Source organism: Centroberyx gerrardi, chromosome 9, assembly GCF_048128805.1.
Source record: "Centroberyx gerrardi isolate f3 chromosome 9, fCenGer3.hap1.cur.20231027, whole genome shotgun sequence".
Classification (NCBI taxonomy): Eukaryota; Metazoa; Chordata; class Actinopteri; order Beryciformes; family Berycidae; genus Centroberyx; species Centroberyx gerrardi.
Genome location: NC_136005.1, coordinates 8831113 through 8853001, shown reverse-complemented (window position 1 = coordinate 8853001; position 21889 = coordinate 8831113). Strand labels below are relative to the sequence as shown.

Sequence of the window (21889 nt, the reverse complement as noted above, 5' to 3'; positions counted from 1 at the left end):
ACAGAAAAGTGAAATGTTTTCAGGCTTGAATCAACACGTCTAATCAGCAGGGATTGAATGTATGTTGGTTTGGGAATTCAACAGATAAACTCGGAGGTCCAGGGAAAATAAACACGTTCTGTACGTGTATTTGTAACTGTGTTTGTTTGCAGATAGTCTATGTGGGTTTTATAGTAAGTGGTATGTACTTATAGGAATGCCTAGTGTGTGTGTGTGTGTGTGTGTGTGTGCATGTGTGTGTCTTGAGTGTGCCAGCTCATGTGTTTCAGTCTTGTTTCATACTTTCTGTGTTTTCTGGCCACTAACAGTGATGCCTGTTGTGTTTGTTGTGCTCATGCAATAGACAAAGGCATTCAAGAATTCCAGCAATTCGAATAGAGGAAACAGATGAGACATTTTGATTTAGGACCAAATGCTCTAGAAAAACCCGGGCTAATCCCTTTATTATCTTTCCAGCGGCAGATTCCAGTGGGCGCTCATGAGGCAAGGCTCTCCTCACATCCAAACATAACACTCCTCTCTCTCTCTCTCTCTCTCTCTCTCTCTCTCTCTCTCTCTCTCTCTCTCTCTCTCTCTCTCTCTCTCTCTCTTCTTACAGCTGCACAGCATTTGCTTCATGCCGCGTCTTGGCAGGAAAAAGTCATTATCACAACACACGAGTCGTATCCCGACCCCTTGCGCTTGTCACCGTCCGTACCTGGCTAATATTTTAAGAAATTCCACATAAAAAAAAATAAAAAAAAACACAAAACGCCGGCCTCCCTCCATATGTAAACGGCTGAGTCCGAGGCACTTAAAAAGCTCTGTTAACTTTTAGAAGGTACTTTTTGGTTCCCCTTCTCCAATTAAAGCCGGCCCGGGGCTGTTGTGTGGGGCGGGCAGGCAAGCAGGGACACACGGGCGAAAAGGAAACAACATAATCTCCCCGCAATATCCTGTTGTGTTTCATGCCTAATTCGCCTGTTGTTTTAGTTTATTACATTTTTTTTCTCTTGTCTGCATAAATATTAAAAATATATCCAGCAAGAGCGGCCCTGAGAGAGTCCCGGGCTTTGATATGGTTCTGGTTTCTCAGAGGCAGGTCCTGTGGATTTGAAGTGTCTGAACGCTGGACTGTGAACTATGAAAGTCACATAAAAATCCATCTAAAAACCATGGAAGCCTTCAGTGGAAAGGACAGAGCATTTACATGGCAGAGTCACACCTCAGGCAGGAGCAGAGCAATGTGCACTTTTGTTTATTTGGTCCTGAGTTATTATTGGCATAGCAGTTTTAGTGAATTTTTGGGGAAATCTGACCAGGAAATAAGTTCTTCAAAACAATGGTGTGATTTAAATGTTATTAGCAGAGGTTCATGTATTATGTTGTGGTGGGATGAAGGACTGAGGCTGTGGTTCGAGGCATGAAAACTGATTTAAATTTCATTTTGCTGCTGTAATTACATGCAGAATATCAAAATGAAAATATTTCAGAAAGATGCAGTAATTTTAGCTTTTAGTAACAAAAGCACAGTTCAGATGAACGATGTGTAAAAGGCAAACGTAGTGTTTTAATGAGCTGATTGTGGCTTTGATGCAGTATGAAGGCTGCATTTAGTATCTCAAAAAGGGCAAATTATTAATGTTTAATTAATTAGTCATTTTTATTAAGTTTTATCTAAGTGAAGTAAAGTGTTTTTATAATACACTATATATTTTTATGTCACAGATTAGAGAAATAAACATATTTGCGCTGCACCTGCATGGTATTTTTTTCATTATTTCAGAAAAAGTTCCTGTTTTTTCTTTCCGGGGTCATATTATTAAACTGTTGTATTTGACAAATTATTTAAAAACAAAAGGTGAATTCCTCCATAAAAGGGCAGATTTAGATTTAGGTGTTAATCATATGTGAGAGCCAAAAGCAAGACACAGAGCCACCCACCCGTTTCACAATGATAAAACACACCCAGCATTACCTGCTTAATGGGGCCTTGTCCAAACACATACATGCACGTGCACATGCACACACACAGACACAAACACAAACACACACACATGCACACACACGCACACAAACACATACACACACTCAACTCAAACCACTTGTTGAAGGAAAGTTGGATGTCGAGACCTGCTGGAAAAAAAGCGTAGATCATGGAATTTCCTCTTTTTTCACTGGTGTGAAACCAGCAAACATATATATTTAGATTTATTAGACTGATTTTTGGAAGAGAGTGGCGAAATCCCTCGGCAGCAGACGTTGAGACATAGAGCGCGGGCCGGTGCCAAGATGGCGTGTGTTTTCGGGGGTAAATGGACTCTTTTGTGAGTAATCAGCTCAGACGCAGGAGATGAAACAGGGAGTGCCATTAGCTAATTAAAACTGAGGTTCAGCACATGACCCGACTTTTCCTCTGAATGCCGCCTGAAACCGGAGCTGTCTGGGCGCTGGGTGCGGGCGGCGAGTGACGTTGATATTAATGTGTTTGTACCCGTATGAGCGGCTGACACTCCGGCCTGTCTGGACGACTTAGACGCCACAATCTCTCCGAGTCCAACTCCGGCTCTGTGGCTCTGCAGCTACCTGCGATGAAGATGTATGGTGCTGGCTTCCCATCCAGATGGCCGGGCTTAGCTGGCACTTAGAGAGGCTCAAACACACACACACACACACACACACATACTGCCAGGTGAAAATATCTCCACAGTGCCAACTTTTCAGGAACTAAGAAAAACAGCCATGAATTTAACTTGACGACCATGCAATTTTTAGTTTATGCAGTTGGTTTTGAAGTAGTTTCGTAAGTCCAAGAGTTGTAGAATTTTCTCATCCAATAGAGGAGCACGTGATCTTTCAGCTGAAGTTAAAACATGAAAATCACCAAAGTTACAAGGTTTTCACCCGATAGCGACGATATGCAAGCATTCAAACACACACAAGCATGCACATATACACACACACACACACACACACACACACACACACACACACACACACAGTGGCCTAATTACCAACACAAAAGGGTGAGGGGGACAATTTGTTTCTCAGGCTGTACACACACACACACACACTTCATGCATACACTTACTCCCTCCACTGTACCAGGAGGAGAGGGCTGTATGGCTCATTTAAAGTAGTGTAATCAGGGTCAATAGGCGAGAAAGGGCACTGATTCAACATGTCAGGAGTAACTGCATGTTTAAGAAACAGAGTAGCTAAACTGTTAAATTGGCACAAACGCAACGACCCAATCAGGCCCAAATTAGGAACTGGCAGGGTCAACTTATAGCACTTTATCTGAAGGTCCAGTGCCTTTGCTACCTATTCAATAATTTTCATAATTAACGCTGTCAGTCACTCCCCATTCAAAAAGAAACAGGTAGCTAGATAGTCTAATTTCTTATACAACCCATAATCTCATCCTGTGGTTATCTTCTGTCTTCCTGTCAGATCGGCTGTGCCACTTGGCAGACCGGCCGTCATGCTAATAGTAAGGCAACACCGTCCATATGTGATATTCGCATGATGAAACTTCTGGCAGAGAGGCTCTGCGACTGATGTTTTGGCGCAGGAATGAAAGCCCTGGATAGATGGATCTTGCTTGTTTTCCTTGTCGAGCGGGCCAGGCCAACTTCTTGTCAGGCCGTAAAAGTTTTCCAGTCAATCTTTTACAGTAATGCAATCCAGTACTCTGCATCTCTCTCTCTCCCTCTCTCTCTCTCTCTCTCTTTCTGTCTCCCACTATCTGTCATTTAGATCTGTTTTGATACACTCACCACTTACCAAAACAACTAAAAGTTATGCCTCAGTGTTGTCTTAAGGAGGCCCTATTGTGAGAATTAGAATTTTCTGCTATTTCTATACATATAAGATCAAAGATGTTTAATAAAGACATTCAATTTAGATTTTGTCTGAGTGGTTAAAATTAAATGTAATGCATTTTTAAAAAATCCATCCTTTTTTACAGGCTGTTTCAGAGTAACTCCAGTCATCACATCTGTACTTGGTCCTGATCGGCTCGCCTCACGAAACTTTCGCTAAAATTCTTCCAGTCAGGAGGTTTGCAGAATTTGAACTGACACCCCAAAAGGAAAGCCTTCACCTCATTTGAATTAGAGGAGCTGGTGTTGTCAAAATTATGACTGATATGCCTCTGACTTAGTCTTCAAATTCATTCAATAAATACAATTTGATCTAAACTACATTTATTTGCAAAAAATTATCGCGAGCCATACAATATTTGAAAACAAAACTATAAAAACGTAATAATATGCAGTATAAATAAAATATTGCAAACTGCCACAATGAAATCAAGCCACAAAGAACAGGCACACAGCTACCCAGCTACCTTGCTTTCAACCACATAACCAGGTATCAAAGCATGAAGGATCTACTAAACGTGATACACTCTAATTGCATTTGTCTGGAATGCAATATTTTGAGTTTGCAATTTCCTTAACATTTAATCACGCTCCGGTATCGGAAACCTGAAGACCCGGGGCCGCGGCCGGCTATACATTGCACAGAGATTGTGTCATAATTGTGTCCCATCCAAAACCTTAATCAGTTTAACCTCTCTAGTGAGCCAGATCAGTTTACTAATACATAGGAGAGATGAAGCCGGGGTTCTGCGTTCTGGGTCTCCATCACGTTCAGGGGGCGATTGCAGGGATGCAGACCCAGGTCCGTGCAGCAGAGGGAGGGAGCGCTGATGGACAGGAGCGCTGGGATCTCCTGCTTAGGTCATGGGCCTTTTTAGACCAGAATACTCCCTAAAATACCCCCTAAAATGTTCCCCGGTTGTCAGTGGTCGATAATAAGCTTTCAGGCTGTACACTGTCATGGATCATATGGATTGTGGAGGCGTAGTTAACCGTTTCTTTGCTGCAGTCAGACGATGTTTGTGGCGTTTTACAAGGCAAACACATAACAGATCCTTTCTCCTCCGAGGCGAGCATCCCGGCCCGCTCCTCACATTCAAACAGACACAATTTGTGCCACAGCAGCCACTCTGCAAACATACCCACCGAACCGCAGTGTGTGAGCTGGGTCTGTTGGGAGTGTGTGTGTGTGTGTGTGTGTGTGCTGGACAGAGGTAAATCTCTCAGTGCGTCCAGGTATTGATGTTGCTGGGTGTCAGAGTGGGAGAGTCCAGAGCAACATTCAACCCCCGACCGCCGTCACATCTCCCAACAAACAAGCAAACAAGACGGACATTTATACAGGCCGGGACCACGTCTACCTCAGGGCCAGACCACAACCCCAGGACTACAGTATCCCTCCACCCGGCCCAGGCCCACACCACACCAGACCTAGACTAGGCGAGACCTGGAGCTAATATATATGGGCAAGCGAGTCGCTACCGTATAACATAAACACTAAGAAAAGTATGGATAAATTATGTAGCGAAAGATATGTTTATGTTTAGGGTGTCATGTTTAAATTATGCACCGCAGCGTTCTGTGGTTAGTGTGCCGGCTCTAATTTGAATGTTTTAGAAAGAAGTGAAGGCTGGAAGAAACAGAGCCAGAGAGGCAATTCAATTCAACTGATGTCATCCCAAAAAATATTTTTTTTGCCCAGAATTCATCGCGAGGAATGATGCATGACAGTGATGTGGTATGTGTTGAATGCGCACTTGAGAGCATTTTTTGAGCATTAGCAAAACCATTGCGCTCTTGAACGCTGACTAACAGCTGGCATTCAGTGCAGCAATTAGAGCTTTCAAGTTTCCCCCCACCAAAGTGTTTGTTACAGGTCAACCAGGCTTTCCATGCTGCTCCGCTAAGGCTTTATCTGTTTACATTGTCAAGACGAGCCTTCAATCTGCCTGCTGCTTTCAAATGACCACCAGAGAGTGAGAGAGAGAGAGAGAGAGAGAGAGAGAGAGAGTAATCCCAAAAGAGAGATCCAAAGAGAATATTGAGGCATAGCTTGTGGTGATAAATGGTGCATAATATCAAAACAGTAAGACTTTACCAAAACCACATCAAATGATTGATAATGAGAGAGAAAGGGAGAATGTGACAGCAAGAGAGAGAGAGAGAGAGGGAGAGAGAGAGAGGGAGAGAGAGAGATAGAGAGAGAGAGAGAGGCCACATTGCTGTAACATCTTCTGCAGATGAGGAACATACTGCATTTTCTCAGTAGGACATATAAGGACACTGGTGCCCAGAATGATCTAATTTCTCGCTGCCCTGTTTTATGATCCATCGTGTGACTGGCACTATAGAGAACCTGATATTTAAGATGGGATTTACCTCTCCCCCATAGAGTTTTACACCCCAATGATCTCTAACTGTCTCCAGAAAGAGCGCTCTCGCTTTCTGTTCAACAGTTCACTTTCAAACATCTGTTTCACATTCGATCTGTTCAGCTTTAGAATTAGTTTAACATCGATGTAAAAAGGTTTATGCCGGGTTTAGAACCAGATTGGTTTCGTTATTTTATGCAGAATTACAGTAAAAGTAAGTATTCTTTAAGTTGGAGCAGATTCTTTTGTTTTTTTTCTGTCTTTCCAGCTTTGCTTCCCGTAATGGCAATTTTTCAGACCGGGTAACGTAGCAACTGTCACTTAGATTGCACTGCATCTTTTTCAGAGGCGAAACCAAACAAAAAATCAGTATCACCGATGTGCCAATTTCATTTTTTAAAGGAATAAAGCCAAGATATTTAGATTAGGTCATGCGCAATTTAAAGTACAGCCGGGAAATAGATATTGTATATGAGAAAAATTTAGTATCATAATGCAGCCTGCGCTCTCACTGGCAAATTGTGTGAGGCCAGCAAGTGCCAGGCTCCGACTCGTATTACGGCTAACATAAACACATGTCTGATGAGAAATTTCAAGGAAAATATTCCATAAATATGAAAACGTTTACTGGGGAATACCAATGGACACTGGAACCTCAACATTTTTTGCCGTTGGCAGGTTGCTTGAGTCCGTCGTAATTGCACAGGAATGGGGAGTGGATTTGCACTCAAATAAATGTGTTTTCCTATAGGACAATGAGCACAAAGCACATATTGGTGGTGAGTAGGGCCTGACTTATTAAATGTGAATAGAGACCCACTTACTGAAATGTGGTGAATTGATTTATTGAAATGTGAATGGATGGCGATGTGCTTAAGTGTGAATGCTGCATGATAAGCCCGAGCCTTGATTAGGGCTGACACATTGAATGTCTACTGCAGTCTGATATATTGCAACCAGCCATATCCACATAACTGGAAACTGGACCCTGAAACCCACAGAGAGCAAAAAAGAACACAACCTTGGCACGCTGCGGAGTGAACAAATCTAGGGGCACCGTGGCATCTCGGTTGCACCACATTTCTTGGGCAGCTGCTATATTACCCAGAAGGCTTTGTGGTCTGGTCCCCCTCCAGAGGGTTGCGTAAATGCCCTCTCTCCCCCTTCGCCCTGCCTGAGTCCTTGGGCTGGTGTTGATCACAATGCCATCTTGACCTATTGTTTAATTTTGCCGGCATGTTTTCTGTCTGAATATTATGGTGCCTCTGGCGTCAAGGTATTTGGCTTGGCAACCCACGGGGCTTCTGAAATGTTTATTTGTTGTCACGTCAGAGTTATAGAGTCGCCCAAACGTACGCTGCAGCAGGCGTGAGCCTTTAGACAGCTGTGTCAACTCTCGCCTTGTGTGGACAAGGAGCGGCTTGCCAAAAAGGGAGAAGGGCTCTTATTTCTTTACCTAACACGTCTCTGTCATACCGGATCGTTCCACAAGACAGGGATATTTTTATATCTATTGTCTGGGCACTGTGACCTCGACCCTTGCACTGATTACAATGGGTTGCTGATCCAGGAATTTAAAGCTACGCTAGCCAAGATTGTTTTGTAAAAATACACCCGTCTGTGTGTCCTGGTGGTTCAGTGGCCTGAGGCGCGTACCATGTAACCGCAACATCCTGGGTTGGAATCTTTCCTGTCCATCTCCATGGTCAACTTAGAAAAAAAAGGCAAAAATGGCCCAAAAAAATTAGCTTTCAAAAATACACCTGTCTTAAGTGGGGCTGAAGAGACACCGTAGATTTGCCCTATTTGCTCAAATGAAATTCTGGTGTCGGTATGGACACTGGCATGAAATCTCCACCCATAGGAAGTTATGAATCAACACTTAAAGGGAAATTACACCCTAAAACACTGTAGCACTGTTAGAAACCAGCTGGTGATGTACCTTGCAATTCTGGGCCAATGTTGTTGTTTAGTAGTGGCTTTGTCTTCACATTTCCACCCGTAACTGGTCAAACGTAGATGACGTGACATCATTGAGATATTTCCAGTGCAGATACAATGGAGTTTGATAGCAGAAAATGTGTCAACTATCTAAAACATTAACAGTAAATGTCAGGTTTTGGTGTCAGTCCCTCAGAATCAAAGAGCGAGGGCTTCTTTCTAGACTCACCGTTTTGCACCGATGTTCAGCAATCATACAGGAAGAAATCCATCATAGAAGAGGCAGAGATTTCTGCACTGACAGCAGCCTCAATAGACCAGAATGCAATGCAGCCCAAGACGAGTTGTGTTGTGAGTAAGGGGCGCAACAATTTTTCTCGCTCCTCTATTGCTAATGGTCTCTCCACCTACATGTACAACCAAGTACAAGTTCAGGCTCGTTCTCTGGGGCTTGTCCAAAGTCATTCTGGGAAATGTAAAAAATCAATAACTGAAGTAAAAGTAGACGAGGCAGGTTGAGGGAAAGTGGATACACAAATTACAACACTTCATCACAAAATAAAAAAAAACTCCTTAAATACAAACTCATTATATCTAACAGTGCAAGAGCATCCAAGGGTGGATTTTTCCTTTAAGATCGAAATACAAATCTCCTAAACAGCAGTAAGCGAGCGCTCCATCGAGAGAAAGCTGGCGTCTCTCGTCCCTTCGGTATTTCTTGGAGCTGCCAGCATGCAAAGTTGCCTCGTGCAGCTTTCAGCTTATTCTACTGTTGCACTCACTGTAAGAAAAGAGCTGTGGAGAAGAAATGATAAATCAAATAAATGCCTAAAATGCAACAACAGAGGATAGAGAGAGAGATGAAGAGGAGGACAGGATTGAATGAAGAGAAGCACAGTAGATCTCACAGGAATGACAGATGTGAGAAATGTGGGTGAATAGGTGATAGAAGGTATTGGAAGGAGAAAGCGAGGGAGAAAGAGGAGAAGAGAGGAGATAAAGCAATTCACAGAGGGAGCCAATCATCACGCTGGATTATATTAGATAATCGTCCAACAAAAGAGCAATAAAGTGGATCAATTGATGAATTAAACATATTGTTATTGTGATAACGGGGTTGTTGCTGAGTTGCCGTCCATCATCCCTCAATACCGCCGATATATAATGGAGTCATGGAGCACACTGAGGTATATAACACCCCATTGTAGGCCTGGAGGAAGAGGAGCTTTTGCCAGACAGGGGTGAAAGAGAAAAGAGAGAGAGAGAGAGAGAGAGAGACAGAGATGGAGAGAGAGAGAGAGAGCGGAGGCAGGTGTGAGTGAAAGGTGCTGGACAGATTGAAGCCCTGGTGTCAGAGGAGGCCACAGCTCAAGCGCCCGTCAAACAGGATCCTGCATTGACTGCCAGTAACATCAGTCCAGGCGCCGGCTCGCAGCACAGATCATGTTTAGGATTTTCATTGCGTTCCCCCCAGTCTGTCTTTTTCATGGCCGGTTCAGATTACGTGAATGGGTTTATAATTAATGCCTTGATGGTTACTAATGGCCATGGCACTGGGAGCTTTGTAATGCACTCTAATTAGCCGTTAGAAATGGTTTGGGTAGCTAGTGAGCATAAACACACCATCACGCGACAAAGCGGGAAGGCTGTTACAGTAGCCTTTCATTGAATGGCAGGTCATAGGATCATGTCCCCTCTCGAAAAACCCATGCCAGTACTTCTCATATCCAGTGATTATTCAGCCCATATGCAACAAATCTTTCCCATGAACACTAATATACTACTTGAAATATGTTGTGTTGTTCTGCACAAAGATAAAAGCTCAGTTTTGCACAGGAGAGAACTACTGTTGTAGTTTTGTTTCTGTTGCATCCAAACACTGTCTGTTCTCATTGAACAGCCTTGATATGGATGTGATCAGTCACTTGACTGCAATCTGACCCGGTGTTTGTTGGGAGTGGAGAATGTTTCAAAGGGAACTGTAGCCTGCAATTGGCCCATGTTCATATGTGTGCATGTCTGTATGAAAATGATTTCTACACACCGTGTTCCTTTGACCAGAAGGAAAATTCAATATTCTGGGGAAACAGAGGGCGTAGGTTGGAAGCAGGTTCGGTTCACCGCTAACGCTGCATGATAACACACAAGAGATATCCTCTTCCCTTTCATTCCTCTCCCTCTCTTTGAGAACGTGACCCTATTTTCCTTTTTCCCTCAACCTGGTGAACCGGTAAACCCCGGGCTGGCCGGTTCAGGAGGAAATCACATCTTAGCTCTCTAATGTGATGCAGGGCTGCGGAGCTGGTAGACATTTGAATGCAGGCCCCTGAATCACAGCAGGTTAAGTGCTTCCATGAAGCCTCTCCATGTTGTTGTGCAGCGAGTCTAGCACTGTGCCAGGCCTCCACAACAGCAATAGGGGTTCAGATCCATCACTGCACTTCCTCCTCAATCTCCATCAAACAGCCTGTTAGAGGAACAAGCCAGCTGGGCCGGCTCATTATGTGAGCTGCCTCATTTAGTCATCATAGGAATGCTTCCTGTTGTACCATCCGCATAGTTTTTAATCTGGCCCCCAAACTATGCGGGCATGAGTGCAAAATGGCTGTTCAGAACAATTTCTTTAGTCATTTACATGACTACTTCCTCCCACCAATTTATCGGCTGAGCTATCGCTCTGTTCGCTTGTTCGTTCCCATCTGGACAACAGTCGCTGGCTTTTAGTCATTTGCTGTGTGTACTCATATCTCACCATTCATAAATCAAGGCTTCTCAAAATTTGGGCGGGGTGCAGGAGAAGGGGGGAAAAGACGCTTGAAGGAAAAACAAAGCAAGTGTGTGTGAATTCATCTCCATCCAGCTCTGAGAAATGGAAAAAAGTCGAACGCTATCTTTGATTCAAATTAGGGCCCTATTCGCAACAGATGAGGCTGGCCGCTAAAAGGGTCCCGCTTGGCTGTGGAAATGATATGTGTAAACTATGTAATGCGAATGTTTTAGCCAAGCTGTGTTTAATTTTGTATCCTGACGAAGCGCATGAGAAACCTGCCTCTCCTTAGCTGTCTCGTTGAATCATATGGATATAATTTCATCCATTTACGTTTTTCTGCTCTTTGCTGTGGTTGCCACAGGGCATTTGGAAGCAGGCAGATTAAATGCACATGTTCCTCCCAGCCGCAGCCGGGCCACTCCGCTCCACAGCCTCCCCTCCGAACAGATCCTGAAGTGTTGGTGGTTTTCCTCATTGGTCAGAGCAGAGAAAGACACCTTGTGATAAACCAACTCACTTCCACCGGACTTTTTTCATGCATATAAAGTACAAATGCTCAAAAGCAGCTTGTATAACTTTATAACATGTTTTATTCTGCAGTGTTTTCTTTTGCCATCAAAAGACATCCCTTCACCGTGTCCGTCAGCTTTGGCAGTTAAGGAGCCTGGATGTATTAGGTAAAACCAATCAAAGCGGAAAACTGGTGGAGCTTGTTAGGCCCTGAGAGCCTTTGCGTTTACAGGGGGCCCTCTAAACATGAGTAATAGTGGATTTCATGCTAGTTAGCAGCCAAACAGTTGAATCCCGGCAGCTACCCATCATTAGTCAGAGGCCTGTTCTACAATTACTGCCCAAGGCCAGAGAGAAATATTGCAGTGTTGAAGGAGATATCAAAGGATTCCCTCGCGTCTGTGCTAACCCCAGAAAAGCTCGACTGTCAAGAGAGAGAATGCTGGAGATTATTCTTGGGAAAAATATGAGTTGTGCAGGTGACGACCTCGGCTGCACGGAGCACAGTCAGACACTTTTTCCAAAGAGGAGAAAATGCTTGCCTTACCTCTCATTCTCTTCTCTCTCTTTCTGTCTCTCTCCTCTCTCTGTTCATTAAAGCTTTCCATCAGACTTCTGTCCTAGATGTCAGCAGCCATGTTTTTCCCCAACACCCCTCTATAACGGCTGGTTTGTTCCCATCATCTGCTGCTCCTGCAGGTTGCTAATGAGCCGCTGCATGTGAAGAGAGCCGTACACTGCTGCCTTTTAGGCCCGACACTGTTTGGCCTTTTCGCTGCCAGTCAGGAGTCATTTCCCATGAAGGCCTCAGGCGGGCCGCACCTCCACAACCCGCACGCTGGGCCCATAATCTGTCTGTTGTGATCAGCTGCCTGTCCACCCCTTCAACCCCCTTTTCGCCCCCTTCAGCCCCCTTCAGCCGTGTCAAGACCCGCTGTCACCCCCAATGTTTACCGAGCTACTGAGCCCCCCACTCCGGGCGAGATGGTGTCAAACGCAGCTCAAACCCCTCCACACTGCCAGCGCCTCTCCCTTCGTGCGGTGATCTGCCGGTTTACCTTAGACGGAGCATTCAGGCAGGAAAGCTAAACATGTTTAAAGCAATTAATGTGATTAGCGCCGTCTAAACTGTTTTCATAGATAATATCAAAGGTAATATCTGTCCTGTGTGGTTTCAGAAGCCACCATGGCCCTCTGTTTGTATCACTTTAGTCTATGGGTCGTGTTCATCACTTTAAAAACGATTCAGGCTAATTTTAGGCACCTCCACAGGGACCATATAGGGCAGATACTGACATGTGTCATTTCAACATGCATATGTCGTTCTTTGAACACTTTTATCAAAAGCGCCTTATGGTACCATGAGCGCATTACATTTTTAGCATGGGTCACCTCAGGAAGAATCAAACCCCTAAGCCTGGCTGTATCAGTGCAAAGCTCTACCTATTGACCCAAACAGGACCGCATACTCGAGGGTAGACTTAGTGATTTGGGGGCCCTAGGCAAAGGCAAAGGCAAGCATGGGGCCTCCTGAATCCCAACATTCACCCCTTTCAATCCATCCTCTCTACACATTACCTTCAAGTTGAGGCTGAGCTTGGAGGCAGTGGTAATATTGCAAGCAGCAACAGTCGCAACAGTTGATACTTTGATGAAAAAAAAGTTGTCGACAAAACTGCTACTTTCCCCTTTGTTTTTTTGTTTTTCTGCGCTACTTGGGTAGCTTTGCTTCATTTAATTTGACCTCTTTAGCAGGAAAAGGTGCAGTGGCAAAGAAAACTAGGCTTAAAGTCAAGAGGCAATATTGCACTATAAGTTAAGTGGAATAGCCCACTATAGCCATGACAAGCGAGGGGCATTTTTCGATAAGTCAGTTTCTTTTAAACTGATGAAAAATAAGCCTAAAGCAGTCGCCTACCTTTGCCTAATGGTAAAACCGCTCTTCTGCCCACATCGATTCTGTTAAAAAGGTTTCTGTTTTCACACAACTTCAATAATAACAGTGATACTGGATTTCATTTGAGCAGCACTCTCTGAATGCCCTCAAATATCCAAAACTAAGTCGGCTTTTGACAATCACTAAACTCTCTGAAAGACGCCATTTTAACTAGCAGATTGGCTGCACTAAAACATCTGACTGTAGCATAAACTTTCTCATGCAGAGTAATGCCCAGGCCCAGAGGTGGCATTAGCTATTATTTTCCCAGCAGGCAGGAAAACCTCATGCTCAGCCGTCTCCCTGCTACTCCAGCTCCCAGAGTAATAATACGCTCTACACGATTAACACGGTTTCCTCCACGGACCCCTAACTATAATTTAGCCTCAAATTTGTATTGCGGAAAAGAAAGCAATGAAAGAGTGATTATTTCCCTTATACATAAATACACACATTTGGCACGTCAATAATAGCCGTGTTTGTTTTCAAAACTCAAATGTCCGGCGCCATATTTCAGGAGTCAGCGTGGACTGTGTCTGTCATGACTGGCAAGTCAGTATGGATGTTCCTCTGCACTGAGACTTTTATTAAACTTTCCCCTGCTCTCTCCCTCTCTCTTTCCATCCTATACATTTGATTAGCCTGACTCTAGAATAATATGGTTCCTCTGTACATTGTTTGCTCTGACACTTTTAGATGTTTTCCATGCCCTCGGGTTGAAGCCTGCACAGTATGTATGTATGTGTGTGTGTGTGTGTGTGTGTGTTGAAGCATCAGGGTGGGCCGGTCATCACGAACAACAGCATTTCTCACGAAGCTAGTGAAATCTACAGCTTGACAGATCGTCTGACACCAGCACTCAGGTTTCTGGGTGATATTTTCCCTCACACTTCATTCCATGCAGCCTGCCTCATGGCTGCTGATTTGTGAAGTTTGTCTTACTGTCTAGTATTCTTTGTTTCTGTGTTGCTTCTGTCTGTGTCTTTGGCCATGTGTGGCACAAGCAGTCAATCATTCAGGCTGTGATCGCATAGGACGCTTTTTGGAATGCGTTTCAGGGGCGCTCCCCTGGGTGCTCCAAGTTGAACTTGACCAATTTTAGCAGTGCCACGCATTACTTTAAAGCGAAAATAGCTCTTGAAACGGGCGCTAGAGCTCTTTGGCGAGATGATAAAACTCTCTGCGCTCTGTTCTCCCTAGGAGGATGTCATGGACCCACATCCTCTGTTTGGGCTAACGTTCTCTTGTCCAGTTTTATTTTCAACAAAATTATCCACTTTGTGACTTCAGGTTAGCTAGCTGAGGCTAAATAGACAGCTTTCAAGTTGTTGTCAAACCCAGCATGAGAAAAAAGCATCCTGATCTGATCAAGGCCTTAGGATGCTGATCACATAGTTTCCAAAGACTTACAACTCACTGACTCAAAGGTCTCACAAACTCTATAAGGACCTGTGTTTTATGTTGCCATAAGTGGGCAGATTAAGACTCTCATACTCATCTGAGACACACACACACACACACACACACACACACACACACACACACACACACATCCGCACACAGATCAGGCCGGTCACCCAACACGGCTCTACCATGACAGGCTTAGGTTTCGCCCATATTAAATGGAGCCATGGTGAATAGAAGGGCCTGCCTGTGCTGTGTGAGTGAATGAAGGAGGCCAGCGATGAGCATTGAGCCCAGATGAGGCTGAAGGCCCATTAGAAGAATGGTGTCACTCTCTCCTTCGCCGTAACCCGACCTGTTGTCAGCAGGCTTCACTAAAGGTCAGGGGACAATGGACAGTAGCAACCGCAGCGACCGCGTAACAGCTTGTGGACGAAGTTGTATTTGCACTGAGGTCAGCTCGGCAATTCTCCTCCGCTATAGGTTTAGGTTAGATTTGACGGCGGAGATGCTGTTGCCTCGGTTAACATTTAAGGGGAAAATGAAGAACCTCATTTTTATGTACCTCAGTAGAATTTCAATGAATGAATTCTACTCTGTTTCACACTTCAATCAAACTCCTGACATTCTCACCATTCTCCCACACTTCCTCCATCTCCTTCACTCTTCCATACCAACCAGTTTACAACCAGTTAATAACCCTAAACCTTGTCTTTGAGCTCCCTGCTTTTTCACCCCCCCCCCCCTTTTCTTCCTCTGTACCCTTTTTCTCCACCTTCACCTTCCTTCCACCTGTCTCCGGCTGCACCTCTCTGGCTCCCTGACCGGTACATAAAAGCCAGGCATCTGCAGCCCTCAGATAGGGTGACAGGTAAGTGGCTGCACAGAAGAAGGATCCTCATGCCAGTTTATTGTTGCGGCCTGTGGCAGTCAAGGCCGGGTATTGATGTCAAGCTAGCGTCGCTAACATCCTGCTGAATACCTAAATGGGATTAAACTTAGGTACATATAGGTTACATTGAACTATGCTCTCCATACTGTGTACTGTACCCATACACTTAGTGACTCTATATACAGTAACATAGGGGCTCTTGCCTCGTCGACCAATCAGCCGCGTTGTCCGCCTACGAGCGGGAGTGGATATGCGAGCAGCCTCATCAATAACACATGTGTTAACAAATCTGTGGTGTTCATTGGCTGAGTGGTCGGGATCAAATGGGCCGAGCTGGGTCGGACATGAGCTTGTTTACAGTCACTGTCACTTATCTATCTAATGTACCATACACAACTCACTCATCTCATATTCTATGCATTACGACCCATTAACCGCCGCTATACAGCAGACTCCAGTTTCCCCCTGCAATGTAGATACGCCGGCGGCCTTGCGGCAGGTGTGGGTGCGTGCCGCCGTCCTTCAAGTGGACGTGTCGCTCTTGAGCTAATGGATTTCAACAAAGGTCTCTGGACTGGCCGCGTAATTCAAGAGCCACGGAAAAAAATGCTCGCCATTATGCCGCCCGTGTTCTTGAGCATCTCTCGTTTTCCACGGCCCGGCGTCGTACGGCCCTTGTGCTGAACTTGTGGTGTGGAGTGAACTCCTCCAGCTGTGTGAGTGATCAAGGGATTCAGGGAAAGAGTGGGACAGCTCCTTTCTGAGTCACAGAGGTACATATTGTATATACAGAGCCCACATTGTAGCAGAATTTACCAGCATTGCCCTCATTGATCTCATTTTTCTGCGTGTGTTTGTGTCTGTGTATATGTGTGTGTGTGTGCATGCATGGGTGTTTGTTTATTTCCCTGTGTGTTCCGGCACATACCTGCCCCATTGCGCTTGTGTTTATGTGTCTGTATCTGTGTGTGTTCATGCATTCCTGTGTCTGTCTGTGTGTGTGTGTGTGTGTGCCTCTGTCCTCCCTCCACAGTTCGAGGGCTGCAACAAGGCGTTTTCGCGTCTGGAGAACCTGAAGATCCACCTGAGGAGCCACACGGGGGAGAAGCCCTACCTGTGCCAGCACCCCGGCTGCCAGAAAGCTTTCAGCAACTCCAGCGACCGAGCCAAGCATCAGCGCACTCACCTGGACACGGTCAGCTGCTCAGTCTCTGCTCTCTCTCACCTCCCACTGTCTCACCGGGGCAGATTAATGTTTAACCTGTCTCAGGCCGACAGCTCAAAATAGTCTGGGTCGTAGGTAACGCTCCTGACTGCATTGCAAGCGGGACAGCCTACAGGTTGCATAAGATTATGGAATCTAAATGTGTGTGTGTGTATGTATGTCTGTCTGTTGGCGTGTGTGTGTGTGTGTGTGTCAGGTCCAGGTTGAATTCACTCTCAATTCAGTCAACTCTTTCTTTCTTCTCTCAACTTTTTCTTCAGAATTGAAGTGTTGAATGTCATCCTATCTAACCTAATAACTAGTAATTACAATAAAGTAATAATTTAGAATTGATTGAAATGAAAGTGATTCGACTCCAGCACTTTCACATGGATGTGTGTGTGTGTGTGTGTGTGTCAGATCCAGGTTCAATTCACCTTTAACCCAATCCATTCAAGATGTGGATTTTCCTTAATATTAAAATATTGAAAAACTTACAGTAAGCCACAAGAAGATTGTTGATTTGTGGACAATTGGTGAAGATTTACAACTAGGTATAAAATAACAGAAAATGAATGTATGCGTGTGTGTGTGTGTGTGTGTGTGTGTGTGGGTGTGTGTGTGTGTGTGTGCCCAGATACGTATAACACCCAAAAGTTGCGCTAATACCCCCTCCTGCGCTGACATGAAACCCCCAGTGCCTTCCAAGCCTCGGTGCCCATTTCCATGCCTTGACAGTGTTACACTTTACTTTGCTGTCAGTCAGTGAGTAGTGTGGCATTCTCACTCTGCCCACACTGGCTGTGACACACCACAGATCATTAAATGATCAGTTCCATTAGGCCGAGTCACAGTTTGGGCCGTAACAGACTTGGACTGGGGCTGCTAGCTCAGACAGAGCTTCGCCTGTTTCTCTAACCTGTGGAAAGGGAAGGGAAGGAAAGCTTGAGTCAGCCATCGCTGCCACTCCTCCTGTCTCAGTAACGTCCCACTTTATCACCATCCAGGCCTCCACAACGACCCAGTAAATAACTTCTACTTAAGTACAGCTGAGGTGTTTGTACTGCACTCCACTTTAGGGAACTTTACTCCACTTTTACTCTACATTTCAAAGTAAATATCTATTTATTTATTTATTTATCCCATTATTAAATCTAAACACCTGCTGTTGTTATTTATGTGGGGCTGTTACTAGATACTTTGACAAAACAAATAAAAAACGTGATTAGTCCCTAAAAACTTCACCAACTTCAAACCAACCAACCTAAAAAAAGAAGTAATAGAAGTGAATCCATCAAAGATCTGAGGCATCCTCACTTTATAAATCGAAGGCATTATACTGAATCTGTTCTTTGAAGAAGTCATTCCAAAATGTTATTTATCAATTTGCAAAAATTTTGCAACCTAAAATTCATCAATTGGTGCAAAATTGTCAGTGTCAATTTAACTGTGTGAGTGTAAGAATCAACACTATGCCATGTGTTTATATAAGTCCACACCCATCCGAGTTCATTTAACACTTCTCTGTAGTTTTGAACTCCACTCCAATCAACACTTGTCAACTGCAAATAATTGTCACTAAAATCACTGAATCAACAGTTATTAACACTGGAGAATTTGCTGTGTAGATCAAAAACATTTCCTCAAAAACTATTCTGTAAGCCTTAAAATTGTTAACAGGCTTTCTAATGATCCACAGTACTCTTAACTTTTGTGCCAGCAATCAATTTGTGACAGATGATGTCCTTCTTTTCAGATGGTGGATATAACTCTTTACTTTTGCCCTACTTTAGGTCAGGGTTTTGGAGTCAGGCTACTATTGAGCCTGTGCTAAAACCTGACAGAACGGAGCAATGTGTTGGTGACACTGAGCAGGAAGAAAGGGAGCTGTAGCAGAACTAGGGCAGAGCAATTAACAAATCAATAAACTTTTTAATTAAACATTTTTGTTGCCGAAGTAATGCATTTACTGTTTCAATAATAATGTTTATATTTCAAGAACATTTTTGCCCCATGCCCTCTACTGGCCAGCCGCCTCTGCTCTTGGTCCATGTAATAGTAAATCACCCAGAACTTTCACGCGAGCAGAATAGGACTTCTGTTTTTCTATCGGTTTCCTTTAACTTTTACCTCAGAAAAGGATTTTCTTCCACCACTGACCACCACCCTCTCTTTCCACAGTAGGTTAAATGATACAGCCAATCTGGTCCCGACGCTTACGGCCTGGCATTAACACCCTGCTCAGGCCTTTGTTGTGCTGCCCAGCCGCCTGCGCTGCCAAAAACACTTTGGGGAAAAATCATTTTCAAACTGTAATGATATTTATTCTAGACAGAAGTTGTGCTTTATTTTTGACTCCAGGTTCGGCACTGTATTGGGTGCGTTGCTTAGCAAAACAAACATGGCGGAGATGAGTGGCGCTGCGAGCGCCTTGGAATAACAATGTGTTATTTACAGAGAAGGCCGAGGTATGGAGGCAGAGCTAATAAAGACGCGTATCCCCTTACACTTTAATGGCCACCTTATATTCCTGGGGATGAAAAAAAATGCCATGAGGGGAAAATCCCTCAATCAGCGAGCTACAAGCTATATTTGCTTGGTTAATGAGAGGAATGTGAAACGATGAGGAAAGGCCATGACAGTGCAGTCGTTTTACACATGTCATTTCTGTTACATTAATCTGCCCCCCCGACCCCCCACCCCCCTCCCTCCTCTTACTACCACCAGTTTACACACACACTCACTTACAGACAGACGTTATGGAGTCATAAAACATAACTCTTTATTGGTCCACAATATGCAAATTTATTCAATGATAATCTTATTTTTTCAGAGCAACTCAAAAAAATACCCAAATGTGTCCTGTGATATCGCTGAGTTTGGTCTATAAAATTTGTATTTTCATAAGGTACACCATATTTAAGCATTTATATTAATCATGTAATATTGATGCTGTCAGTACCAAGAGATTGGGGTTTGGTTACTATAATGGGAGGAGAAAGGGGATTAGACCTACATGCAATAGCAAAATGGAACAAAGTGCAGACCAGCCAACTCTAACATCCTGAATCCCAAAAAATCCCCTGTGTGAGGTCTTACAGTGAGCTAATTTGGCACATTTAAATATCTTATAATTGATCTTTGTCTTTTCTCTTTTTCCTCCTTGCTCTCTTCTTACTTCCTCTTACTTCGAATTCTGTGCCTTTCTCAGCTCAAAGGTAGGACTTTAACTTTGCCCTTACTTTCAAAAAACATTCAAACACTGTTGATCTATCTGTTTCACAGTTTTGCTCACTCACACTTGAACTTCCTGATTCCTCTGGCATCTTCACTAATAGCTGCCTCTGTGTTTTCTGTATTGATGTCATTCTTACAACAAAGTGAATTTGATCGTAAACTCTGCACAGTCCTATAAACTGACGTGAAATACATTCTCCCTCCCCGTAGAAACCGTATGCGTGTCAGATCCCCGGCTGTACCAAGCGCTACACAGACCCCAGCTCCCTACGCAAGCATGTCAAGATCCACTCGGCCAAAGAGCAACAGGTGCGTAGAAAGGTAAGACACGAAGAAGAAGGTGCAAAAATAGGAGAGAGGAAAGGGATGAGGAGAGAGACAAAAGGAGAGACAGAAAGAGAGAGCTCTAACCTACACTGTCTAGAAGCTACTGTACATCTTTTGCTTGGTGAGCTTCCAGCATGATCTAATCCATGTCAATATGGCGAGGCGACAAGCTTTACAAACAGATCAGTAGGTGTAATCTTTCCTGCTCTGGTGCGTATTCTTCACAGCTCCATCTGCTTGGTTTAATTTAGGGGTTGGGAGGCCGAAGGGGGAGGTCTGAAAATCATTTCCCCAACAATAGATCAGGTTTGACCACATTTCATCGTGTTCATGGTCAAAAGCCCATTCTTTCCCCCGACTGGAAGAGGGTAAATACGGAGAGAATGGGCTCATTGTTGTGGAAGGGGCTGGATAGTGGCAGGCTGGATGATGTGTTCCTTTGCTTAGCGTCGTAAAGGGAAACATGTGTGCTTGTAGCATTGTTAATAAGCTGTAGAGCGGAATACCCCAGTGGCCAGATGTTATGGACAAATGTCAAACAAACGCTCTCACTCCCTCTCTAGGAGCGGAGGAGAGAAAAAAAAACTGTTAGGAGTGTCGCGGTGGGGAAAGCAGAGCCCCAATTACATGTGATGAATGGTTTGCAGGGCACTCACGGATCCCCGAGACAACACGCGTATATATACACGTTTATTGACATATCTGAGTGTGAAATCGTGAGGTCGTTGATGCCAGTTGTCAAAACCGTTGCGCACAACAAACGTCTGAAAGTTCATTCCGTTGTAATTTCTGTGGTCTAGATCTAGGTCACTCGCAGATAAAGTTGTTATCCAGCCGCTTAGTTCATTGTTGTGAATGAACTCTGTGGGAATAATTAGAGGGGAGATTCGGCTGTCGTGATAATCCTGAAGAATGTCAGAGACTCAAACCGCAATCCAACCACAAACTCAAAAAATGGACTTGATTTTATGAGATAGCTAGTCCTGGATGTATGTTTGTATGTATGGACGGACAGACAGGCAGGCAGAGAGACAGAGAAGCACACAGACAGACTGATTGATAGCAGATAAAAAGATAGATGATGGAGAAAAAGGTGGATGGATATATGTAACTAATGCACTTTATAGATACACTTCTATCTGCCTCTTAGCATTACAAAGTTATCCCTTCTCACCATTTTATAGTCTGTTGCTAAATATGTTTTGGTCAGCCTGGTTGATATGACGACACAGTAACAAAAATACAAAATAGATGTTTATGTTTGGTTCACTGATTATCTAAAACTACAAAGTTCTGATGGAAACAAGCTGGGGATGAGTGTGCTTGTTCCTGTTTTCTTTCTGGTTCGCCCACATCTCTCTGTGTGCATCTATTCAAAACCAATGAGCTCAGTCCAGTGTACACAAACAACCCTTTATTCTCCTTGTATGCAG

The 21889-nt window shown here is 44.1% G+C and overlaps 1 protein-coding gene across 1 annotated transcript in view; it reads left to right on the top strand.

Annotated features, from left to right (window-relative positions):
* glis1b (GLIS family zinc finger 1b) overlaps positions 1-21889 on the top strand; it is a 45863-nt gene that overhangs the window by 9752 nt on the left and 14222 nt on the right. The window contains exons 4-5 of the mRNA XM_071908547.2: positions 16722-16883; positions 20340-20450. Of these exons, the coding sequence (XP_071764648.2) occupies positions 16722-16883; positions 20340-20450 (273 nt within the window). The remainder of the gene's footprint in view (positions 1-16721; positions 16884-20339; positions 20451-21889) is intronic.